Raw genomic sequence first — 12,160 nt, 5'->3', positions numbered from 1 at the left:
ATTTAGAAGCCTTTGCCAACAAGCTTGCTTTTGGTGTGAATAAATTCTAATATTTACTTTGCTAAAAACACACACACACACACACACATACACACACATCTTGAACATTTTTAAGCTATGCTTTTTAAAGAGGAAGAGTATTTTTTTTTTTCTTGCAATCTGGCTAATCAGATTTTGGCAAGTCTAGGTTATATTACTAGATAATCTGTGGGTTTCTATAGTACTTGTTATCCAAGAGGAAGAGTCTTCTTATATGTTCACATGGACTCTGTGCTCCTATCCTATCACATTTTCATTTTTGAAAAAAAATAAAATATTCAATTGGTCTTCTTGTTATATGAATGGTAGACTCGTGGGACGAGCACTTAGCTAGAGCTGAAGATTCATATTCTATCCTCAGGTCTGCCCCTTACTGTGTGTGACATTGGGCAAGTCTCCTAATAGTGTGGAGCTTTGATTTCCTCACTGGTAAAGTGAGGGCAACAACCTTGGCCTCTCGGGTTGTTGGGAGGCTGATGAGGAAGTTGTTCATAAAGTAGGAAATGCGTGCCCATTAAAAGTGCTTGAGAAACATGTCTCCCTATTGGAATAATTTCGTGGCATTATATTTCACCAAAGCAATGCCTCAATGACCTTCCCTAAATTTATCTCTTTTCAGATGCAGTTACATACATATGAGAACACTTTGCTTAATAAAGATGCAAGCTTGCGGAAGGTTGGTACCATTCGTTCATATGAAGTTCCATGGCATTTCCTAACTCTCCCTAAATCATAATGGATATGCATTTGAATAACTTCACCCCTATTAAAATACCTGATTCTACTATCCTGTGGCAAGACTTTCCTTTATATAAGAACATTCACAAAAATGTTCTTCTGAGTGAAGAATACTGACTTCTCCACCTTGGAGAAGTCTTAACATAGCCTCTCTAAATTCTGGTGGTATTCATCCATTTATGTAATAAATACCAGTCTTCCAATTTACCAGTTACTGGCTAGGTATGGTGATGTAGTTTTAAGTCATAATAACACAAATAAGTGCAGTCATTTATCTTAGGGGGAAAAAAAGAATGTATTCCCCAATTATTTTCTACCTAGTTTGATTGATTTGATAGGTAGGTAGGTAGATAGATAATATTCTCCTTATCTTTATATTCTGTGATCATTGTCTATGTGATAACAAAATATTATGGCTACAGAGATGCTGGTTATGGTGGCTTTAAGAGACATAGGAAGGACACAGTGTAAGTTAATAAACTTCCACATTCCAAGACAGTGAAGTAAATAAAAAGCCATGTTTCTCTTTTCCTTTCTCTGAATGTCATCAAGTTTCAAAGGAGTCATATGAATTGTGGACATGGACGAGGCTACTGAATGTTGTACTGACTTTCTTTGTCATGAGTGTTCTTTGTCTCCATACAGTGACATTATGGTAGTGGTGGCTGCTCACCTCCTCCATAACTCAGGTTTTCCCACCACTTTGCATTTATGCCCAACGTTTCTAAGGTATTGATTGAGCACTTCTCATTTGTCAGATACCATGCTAGTCATGAGATAAAATTATAGGTCAGACATTGACCTACACACTGTGATTTTTACAGATTATCCCTTGAACTGGATAAAAATGGATGCCTTAATAATTCATTTGCAAGTAGACTAAATTTTTTCCTTAAATGCGTCATGATAATAAATACAATTTTGACTTGAACTTAAGAATTACCCTTCAGAGTTTGATTTCTTTGAACCAGACAAATACAAGCATAATGGCACAAGTTAGGTACAGCTGCCTTGCTGCTCCATACTTTGTGTGTTTTTAATCATAAACACAGACTGGCTTGGTTTTCAAATAATAATATTGGTAGAAGGTCTTACCATCTTTGGGCATTTATACTTCTTTTGTGGCTCTGATTAGTAGTCTACATAATATGATTTGGTAGACTCCTTTATTTGTTCTTCTCTCTTCTACTTTTCAGAAGGATCTAAGTATTGAAGAACTTAAGTCAACCATCATAGAATATGGAACCATTATAGAGGTATACCATAATAATCTCAAAGTTTGCAAGGTAGGGTTGTTGAAATGTAAATCCCCCACTAAGTACAATATATAGCCTAATGTTGTATGTGATTGCAGAATTTACGAGGGGATAAAAACAAACTGACTCATGAGTTACAACATTTGCAACAGGAGCTTATTATGTAAGTAGAGCAACTTCTCACCAGCCTTCTCTCATGTATCTCCATTCCACATTATTGGCCTGCTGAGTTATATATGATTCTTTGAACATGCCACATTCTTTTCTTTTGTACTTTCATAAGTGATATTTTCTCTGCTTTTCTCTAATAGAACTCCTCAAGTTTTCTATGACTCTCCTTTGCTTTTCTCTTACCTTGAAATTAAGAATACCTCTCGAGTGCATGCATGACATGCTGTTCCTATCTCTTAACACACATCACCTTATAATAGTTTGGTTTTGAATATGCAAAATATGCTAGCCCAGTTATCTACAGAAGCCACACAGATCCCAAAGGGACTAAAATCACTGGGGTAAGTCCACATACTTATGAGAGTGACAACTGAGAAAAATGAATTAGCCCTATGAAGGCCATCTAATCAAAAGTATAGTGGCCCAGGGTGGCTCAGTCAGTTGGGCATGTGACTCTTGATTTCAGATCAGGTCATGATCTTGGGGTTGTGGGTTCTAGCTCAGCAGGGAGTCTACTTGGAATTCTTTCCCTCTCCCTCTGCCCCAGCCCCACTTGTGCATGCTCAATCACTCACACACTCTCTCAAATAAGTAAATCTTTAAATATATATATATATGGACCCAGTGTAGCTGTCTGTATCTTCTGATTTTTTAAAGAAAAGCCAGAACTCTAGATTTTCAGTGAAGCTTTTTAATTTTTAATTATTGGCTCCAGGTCTTAAAAAAAAAAAAGGCATGTCCTACTCGTTTGCAACCACATAGAGTCAGTCACTAATCTATGTAGCTCCTGGAGGACAGACTGTCATTTCTCTCTCTTGCAGAGTATCTTCTACAAACCTTGGCACACATGAGGGTCTACTGTGTTTAGTGATTAATCCCATTTTGCTGACTTATAGTCCCATCTAACCAGACTAGACTATTGCTTTTGTTTTTTCAAGAAATGGGATCCAGTTGAATATTAGTGGAGAGTGTAATAGAATCATCTCTGAAGAAGAAAAATCTTTACATTGTGAACTCATTCTTGCCCAGTCTGCAGAGGTAGGTAATTATCATCAAATGGAAAGCTTGAAACAATGAGACCACATGTAATAGCTCTCTATTAGGTGAAGGCCCAAGCTTGTTGAAGAGTGCCTGTGACATTTTGAGGAATCTGTTGATTATTTCTAGAATCCAATTCCAAGGTCTCTTAGCCTGGGGTTGGGGTGGGAAGACCTTTATCTTTTTCAAGCTATGGCTGAAAACCATAATGAGGATCAAGACTAAGATTGAAGAAGATCATGTGTTCAGTGAATCCGGACTTTAGAAATCTTTATATTCTTGATTTTAAGAGAAAGTACCTGTGCTGATCCCCAGCCTGGGGTCCAAAATGTTACAATGGAGCCCCATGAACCATTTTTCAGCATTTTCCTAAACCTCCAAAGCAAATGTATCTGCCAAAAATAAAGATGCTTAGAAATAATATTAAATCTCTCTGCTCCAAAATGTAATTGTAGCAGCCCAATGTAACAGTATTGATTATTGCATTCTAAACAGAAAATAGAATTTTCATGTTTTCGTTTAATTTTAAAATGCAAGTGAATTATTACTTGAATCTTGGTTAGGTAGAACCAGTTTTTTACACATGGGAGGAAATAATCAAAAGCCTTTGTGATAATGAAATGTTGGGGATTCCCCCCCCCAATGCTTTATTTTCATGCCTGTGTGCTTTCCAGTTTGTGCTTGTTATGTTAGGAAATGCTTTATTAGCAAATTGCTTTCTTTTTGCCATTTTGATGGGCTCTCCATGTCTGTGGACGATGGATATGTCAGAATGTCCTCCTCTTGACAGCTGTGATATGACCTTGAAAGGAGAGGAAAAATGTCTTTGGGGAAAATGCTGTTTGAATTTCTCCTGCCAAGGATGCTGGGGCAACATATGCTGCCTTCATCTAAAGCTGTCTCAGGCAGTCTTGGACATTCTGCTGAGGGCTATGCTTTCCTGACATTCTGTTTCAAATACTCATCATCTTACTGTGTTTTTGAAACCAAGCCAAACTGCCAGACTCAGTGAAATGATGGCAAATCTGCCACAGCCGTCCTCTGTGATAATAATGATGTCAAGATGCCAGCTTGTGAAGTTCTAAACTTCTGAACAGGGGTTAAGCAGCTGTCGAAGTTCTGACTCTGAGGTTTATCCCATTAATGGATTAGGAAGTTTGCCTTCTAATTGGAGTCTAGAAATAAGAGGTCTATAAATGTTTTCCAATAGACAACAAAAAGAAAGTTAAATGTGCTGTTGTCCTATATCTAAAGTATGACAGGAGACAGATGCTTTGAGAGAACTATAAGAAATCGCCTTTGGTAAACATCATCTGAGAGTGTTTTTTATGAAAGGAAGGGAGACACCAAAGAAACCATCTCTTATCAGTGGGATTTATTGAACACCTTCCCAACAGTTGTTTTTTCTGTGAATTTCTTTATATTCCCTTATTTTCATAAAATTAAAACCATAGCAGTTTATACTACCCATATGTAAATGTTACCTATTGGATAAATGCTTTTCCTTAAGAATGAATAAATGTGGGATGCCTGGATGGCTCAGTGGTTTAAAGCCTCTGCCTTCAGCTCAGTTCATGATCCCAGGGTTCTGGAATTGAGTTCTGCATTGGGCTCTCCTCTCAGCGTGGAGCCTGCTTCCCCATCTCTCTCTCTGCCTGCCTCTTTGCCTACTTGTGATCTCTGTCTGTCAAATAAATAAACACAATCTTAAAAAAAAAAAAGAATGATTGTTAAGTGGCATCCACCCTAGAAAGGAAATGTAAACCATTGTTTGGTAACGTACGAAGATTTTGTAAGTCTTCTTAGAACTCTTTGATGGGGACAGTTTAACTCATGAGCGTCATTTTCATAAAATAAAAATACTGTTCTTTATTTGAATGACAGAGTTGTGGACATTTTATTATTGTTTCAGAACAATTATGAAACTGAGTGACAGTGAAGTGTATTTTTTTATTTTTTTTAAAAGATTTTATGTATTTGTTTGACAGAGATGACAAGTAGGCAGAGAGGCAGGCAGAGAGGGAGGAGGAAGCAGGCTCCCCGCTGAGCAGAGAGCCTGATGCGGGGCTTGATCCCAGGACCCTGAGACCATGACCCGAGCCAAAGGCAGAGGCCTAACCCACTGAGCCACCCAGGCACCCCAACAGTGCAGTTTAATCAGTTTGTCATCTCTGGATATGATGATGGACCAAGAAATGCTGTTACTGAGAAAACTTGAATAAAAAGGAGTAGAATTCACAGCTATGCTTCAAAAGCCAGAATTGTATAACCTATGTACAGTGGCGAGTCACTGGCTAGGAATATCTGCAGATAACTGATCTATGGTTTGTTGTCAAGACCCAAATCACTCCTATGAAAAGAGACGATTTTCCTAAAACCTTGAGCTTGACTTCTAGTTCTGGCTCTGTCAGTTCAACCTCAGTCAGGTTGATCATTAGATATGAATTGTTTGGGCTTATTTTTCCTATAGGCTAATCTGTAGGATCAGAGAAGACGTGGTATCTAGTAAACTGTTTCTTTCTGGCTAGTAGCTAGTACCTCTTACTCCATTTTGATTTTTGACTGGAAACAAGATGGTCAGAGAATGCAGTGAACATATTCATGTTGGTATTTCCAGTCCCTTTCACAGTGCCTAACATACAGAAGGTAGTATTTAGTTTAATGGGTGAAGCAAAGTCCACAAAAATGCGTGTTTCCTACTATTTGAGAGGGGAATGAAAGTGGGTACATTTTGTTTTGAAAAACGATTCTTTCTGTATGTATTCAGCATATATGGAACTACAAGAGTGGACATTTATACATAGCGACATCCTGGAATAAAGGAAAGTCATGGGGTGGCATTAAATGAGAAGGAATTCTGTATGGTGTCTTCACTGTCTATATAATAGACCTTAGGTCTAAATTACTTCTTATATATGGCCTATGCCTTTCACCTGAATTCCTAGTTGAACATGTGGAATTTTTTTCAGCGTGAAGAAGTTTCCAAAGTTGAAACCATCATGGGTAGCACTCTACAGTGGGAAACTGATTCAGAAATTACTGTGAAAGAAAAGTGGGACAACAAGCTTACTGTAAGTGTTTCATATTTTGTGATTTTCCTCAGCTTTATTCTTCTTTTTTAGCACAGGTAATTCTTATTATATGCAGTACCATTTCTAAGACTTTACTGTAGTCTTCTATCTCCGTCTGTGGATGTCTATGTCTGGGGATGCACGTGGGTGTGTGCATGTGGGTTAGAATAAGAATGAGAGGGGGAGGGTAAAGGTAAGTGCGTGTGACTGAAGGTTAGGATAAGTGTGGGCGAGGGTGATAATAAGTGTGAACTTGAGGGTGACAGCAACTGTATAAGAGGGTAAAAGTGTCTGTGAATGTCAGGAAGAAAGTGAGAGTAAGGACATGTGATATGTTAAAGAGACAATAAAAAGGATTTAATAAAGTATTTTATTTGAATCCTGTGAAAATTGTTAGTCTAAGCTTGGATTTTTCCTTTACCTACTAAAATTCTCTAAATTTGACAAAATGATTATTGTGCAAAGGAATGTTATTCTTGAAATTCTGCCAATATCCCCCAAATTGGGAGAACATGAGAACTTAGTTATTTTTTTGTTATAAAGGAAGCATAGATGAAGAAATTTCTTTTATTTTTCCATTACTTACCTCTACTTCTTGACTTCCTCTATCATCCATCAGCTTCCTACATTAAGCTAAAGCAAGAAGCAAACTCTGAGAACTCTGGAATATTAATATCAAGCCCTTTAACAAGCCCTTTTTAAAAAGTTGCTTTTGAACATGCTAATAAACAACTGATTTTTTATTGCACCTCCTTATCTCCTCCTATTCTAAACCAATTGTGATGATTGATGAAATAAATGGTCAGGGACCACTTATTTTTTAAAAAAAAGTCAGTTTTAGGCACATAACAAGTACCCAATATGTACTTGTTAAAATGAGATAATCAGTCAAAGAATAATCAATTTGGGGGCAATTGAGAATTGGTTTCTGTTCAATTAGAATTTGGGGGTTTAATAAACATGAATACTATTGAGACAGGATGACCATAACATTTTGTTTGCCTGTCATTTGTTTATATTTAACAGTGGGAAAGCGGAGTTTCTTTTGTAATTTTCTTGCAGGAATTCAAGTATATAATGGAGGAGAAACTAAATCTTTGCATATTAATGCTGAACAGCTTGGGAAACCACAAAGAATCTCTTGATAAAGAATTTGTCAAATTAATAGAGATTTTGAAGAGATTCAGGATGGAATATTTGTATTTCAGAGAAGAATTTCTTTCCAGGTAATGATCATTTATATGTAAGAAACTAATGTTTTATATATATGACACATTTGTGATTGTACCATATAGCATTCAGTTTACTTTTTCCAAGTTGTATACATTGATTTCACATGATACTTTTTCAAAGAGAGCATTTTGTCTGATAATTTTGAATTCTGAAATAGTGTGAAATTGACTTATATATTCAAAATTGCAAATACTGAACTTTAAAATTTCTGGAAACCCTGTATAATGAGTTATTTTCACTAAAAAAGGAAGTTAGAATTACAGAATATAGAATTCTTTTAACAAGAAAGGACTTTTAGAAATCATTTAGTAAAATCTTGTTCTTTTACAGAGGACTGAGGCATAAGTATATAAAGTGAATTGATTAAGACCTGGAAGTTATTAATGGAAAGTATAGGAAGTGATTTATCAATGGAAGAATTTGCTGAGTCTATTGACTTCTGTCCCACTGGGCTTCATTTTCTGCCTCAGTATATAATATATTGTATTAGGCACTAGTCAATTAAATCTCAAGGAAAAGAAATCAGAATAAAGGATTCTAAATGTAAAATAATTTACTATCTTACTGTTCCTCTAACCTTAATTTTTATGTTTATGGGGAAATTCTTAAAATTTGTATACTCTATAAACAACATATTAAACAAGGACAGCTATTTTATCTTTTCTTGAGCAGTATTTATATAGCTGCTAGGACCATACTAAGCATTTGCTTAAGTAATATTTTTTCAGTGAGTGAATGAACATGGGTGTATATTGAATTTGATTAAAGTTAAAAAAAAAAAAATTAGGGCACCTGGGTGCCTCAGTCTGTTAAGTGTCTGCAGCTCAGGTCATGATCCCAGAGTCTCAGGGTCAAGTCCTGGAATCAGGTCCCACTTCAGGCTCCCTGCTCAGCAGAGAATCTGTTTCTCCCTCTGCCCTTCCTCCTCCTCATGTTCTCTCATTCTCTCTCAGTTTCTTTCTCAAGTAAGTAAATAAAATCTTAAAAAAAAATTAAAAATGTAGTTAGAAACAAAAGTTGCTTGAAGAAAGCCAGAAAAACTATTTTATCCGCCCCCCCCCCAAGAAACCTGCATACCAGAGACAAGTTAATACAGAAGGAACTCTCAAAAACATGAGCTTTCCCTAAGAAGCAGGGAGCCTAGACTTCCCCATAGTGGTAAAGGTGTGGGTTAAATGGATATGCAGCTTCCTTACATGGATGCCATCTCCACAAAAGGGAGTGTTGAAATTCTGCTAGTTAGCAACAAGGAACTATTTGGAGGGGAGCCTGCACTAGACTCCTTTCTGAACAAGTGAATCTTCTGTATTATTCTACAAGACACACAAGCACCCAATTAAGTAACAGTAGGTGCAATTTGTTGAGACCTCACTGTGTTGGAGGTAGTGCTAAAAATTTGACATACTTTTATCTCCAGAGATGTTCAGTGACTCACCCAAGGTTACCCAAGAGAGATTAAGTGACAGCTGGGAGCAGCCCTAGATCTGTGCAACTTCAAAACCTGTGTTCTTTCGACTCTTAATCCCCCACCATCTGCTTGTTAAAACTGAATAAAATATTCATTAAAACCTGGCATTGGGCAAAATACCACTCATCACTGTAAGGATTGTTAAGCCCCTGCCTTTTAGATATAATTTAAGACAGATAAAACCATTTGGTGGCTACACACAAAATGATTTAGTTATCAGTTTTAACTAGGAATAAGAATATGCGTGGAGTGGGGTGCCTGGGTGCCTCAGTGGGTTAAGTGTCCAACTCTTGATCTCAGCTCAGGTCTTGACCTCAGGGTCATGAGTTCAAGCCCTGTGCAGAGTTGAGAGTTCCTTCTTCAGAGTTCCTTCTACTTGCTGTAGTTCAGCATGTAGGACTCCATGCTGGGTGTAGAGCCTACTTAAAAAGTGTATCTATATATATCTAAATATATGGAATATTTTGTGGGTATGGGAATAAGTATTCTACATTTAGATGAGGTAGGAAATATTTATTGAATTTTTAGGGGCTGTTTGCTGAGAAGGAGAAGGCTTTCATTCTTGTTGCAAGATAAATAGGCTCCAGTGCTAAGGAATGGGAAGAACTGAGTTAAGTCAAGGAGAGGCAGTGAAAGAAAAAACTGCTCTTGAAGGTCTCAGTGAGAAAAAAAAAATGTCATTTGTGCAACATTCAAGTCCCAGCTCTTTGCCAGTTTTTTCCCTCCTAGGTAGTAGAAAATTAAATGAGACCAAAATCACATCCATGAAACTAGTATCTATGAAGGGACATAAATAGTAAACAAATTAATATTTAAGTACATAATATAATGTGAGGGAATGTTAAGTGATATAAAAATTAAAGGAGGATAAGAAGATCAAGAATGATGGGGCAGAAAGCTGATTTTAGGAAAAATGACCAGGTAAGGCCTATAAGTAAAGTGAGAGAGTGAGCTAAAAGACGATCTGGGAAGGGTTCTAGACAGAGGAATTAGCAAGTGCAAAGGCCCTGAGGCTTTAAGCACTTTGGTATACTTGAGCATCTGCAAGAGGGCAGCATGGCTGGGGTGGAGTGAGTGCCAGGCAATGGTAGTGGATGATGTTAGAGATATAGGTAGGTGTTAGAGTCACTGCCTCACAGTTCATGCTTAGGAATTGGGATTTTTTTTTTTAAAGATTTTATTTATTTATTTGACAGAGAGAGATCACAAGTAGGCAGAGAGGCCCGCAGAGAGAGGAGGAAGCAGGTTCCCTGCCGAGCAGAGAGCCCGATGTGGGTCTTGATCCCAGTACCCTGAGATTATGACCTGAGCTGAAGGCAGAGGCTTAACCCGCTGAGCCACCCAGGTGCCCAGGATTGGGATTTTATTCTGAGTAGATGGGAAGCAATCAAAGGGTTGTAAACAGGAAAGTAACATGACATATTTTGAAAGATTATTCTAGCTGCTGGTAAAGGATTGTCTATAGAGGGAGAAAGTGCAAACAGTGACACCAGTGAAAAGAGTTTCTTCAATAACAGATCACCAACAAGAGATCTTGAAATCAATTTACCAGGTTATGAGTCATTTTAATAAAATAAATATAAAATATCAAAGTGTATTTCATATAGTAAGAGTGATATTTCATAAAAATATTCAGCTGTGTGTGTGTACCTGTTGAAATATAAAATATTTGCTGGGTCATGGTCAAAAAAAGCCACTGAGTTAGAAACTTTTTTTTTTTAAAGATTTTATTTATTTGACAGAGAAGAGCACAAGCAGGAGGAGAAGCAGGCAGAGGGAGAAAGAGGCTCCCCACGGAGCAGGGAGCCCTGTGTGATGTGGGGTTCAATCCCAGGACCTTGGAATCGTGACCAGAACTGAAGGCAAACCCTTAACTCACTGAGCCACCCAGGCATCCACAGCTATTTCAATTGCCTAGGTGAACCGGTGTAATAGGAGTCCAGGTGAGCACTTGCCCCTGGCTCGTGTTCTCTCTGTAGCTTTCTTACTCTCAAACAAATAAAACCTTAAAAAAAAATAAAGTAAAAAATGAAGGATTTTGAAAACAGCAAGAGAAATTTTGTGGTGTACAAGGGAAGGACCATGAGACAATCAGTGGATTTCTCAGCAGAAACCTTGTAATTCATGAGAAAGTGGGATGATACATTCAAAGTCTTAAAAGCAAAAGACTACCAACCAAGAACACTATTTTCAGCAAACTGTCTCTTGAAAATCATGGTGATATAAAGACTTTCCCATATAAGCAAAAGCTGAAAGAGTTCACTACCACTAGACCTGCCTTAGGAGAATTGCTAAAGGAAGTTCAAATTGAAACAAAAGGGTTTTAAACAACAGTACGAAAACATATTAAAGTATAAAATTTGCTAGTAAAGGTAAATATATAGATAAATACAGAATACTGTAATACTGTAAGAGTGATGGGCATGAGACCCTGGTCAGAACCTCCCAGCAAGTCACTTCTGGATTCCTGATAACCCAGAAACAAAATGAGATAATAAATATTAATTGATTGAAAAAAAAAGTGATGGACAAATCACTTTTAATTTAGGATCAAAGTTTAAAAATTATATGTTTATTATAAAAATATGTTAAGATACACTATACACCAAGTTGTAAATTGTGACATCAATAACAAAGTGGAAGAAGTAGAGAAGTAAAAGTGTAGTTATTGTATGTGATTGAAGTTAAATTGATATCAGCTTTAAAATAGACTTAAGTTTTATGTAAGCCCCATGGTAACCATGAAGAAAATCCATATAGAAATACACAAAAGAAAAATGAGTCAAAAATGTTAATTAAAAGAAACATGGAAGAAAACAAGAAGGGTGGAAATAGAAACAAAAGGACATCAGGACGGACAGAAAACAATGAAAAAAATGGCCATAGTAAATCCCTCTCTATCAATTACTTTAAATGTAAATAGATAAAACTTTCTAATCAAAAGACATAGAATGGCTCAATGGAGTAAAAAACAAGAACCAATCGGGGCGCCTGGGTGGCTCAGTGGTTAAAGCCTCTGCCTTCGGCTCAGGTCATGATCCCAGGGTCCGGGGATCAAGCCTCACATCAGGCTCTCTGCTCAGCAGGGAGCCTGCCTCCTCCTCCTCTCTCTCTCTGCCTGCCTCTCTGCCTACTTGTGATCTGCC

General features: G+C 37.2%; 1 protein-coding gene across 1 annotated transcript in view; it reads left to right on the top strand.

Moving 5' to 3' along the window:
* The window catches only part of IRAG2 (inositol 1,4,5-triphosphate receptor associated 2), a 122,043-nt gene that overhangs the window by 50,813 nt on the left and 59,070 nt on the right, over window positions 1-12,160 (top strand). Inside the window, 7 exon segments of the mRNA XM_059404490.1 lie at window positions 659-715; window positions 1,974-2,033; window positions 2,132-2,196; window positions 3,143-3,246; window positions 5,370-5,521; window positions 6,212-6,313; window positions 7,376-7,539. Of these exon segments, the coding sequence (XP_059260473.1) occupies window positions 659-715; window positions 1,974-2,033; window positions 2,132-2,196; window positions 3,143-3,246; window positions 5,370-5,521; window positions 6,212-6,313; window positions 7,376-7,539 (704 nt within the window).

Source organism: Mustela nigripes, chromosome 6, assembly GCF_022355385.1.
Source record: "Mustela nigripes isolate SB6536 chromosome 6, MUSNIG.SB6536, whole genome shotgun sequence".
NCBI classification, from domain to species: domain Eukaryota; kingdom Metazoa; phylum Chordata; class Mammalia; order Carnivora; family Mustelidae; genus Mustela; species Mustela nigripes.
Note: the sequence above shows the minus strand (reverse complement) of the source record. Positions and strands in the feature narration are given on the sequence as shown.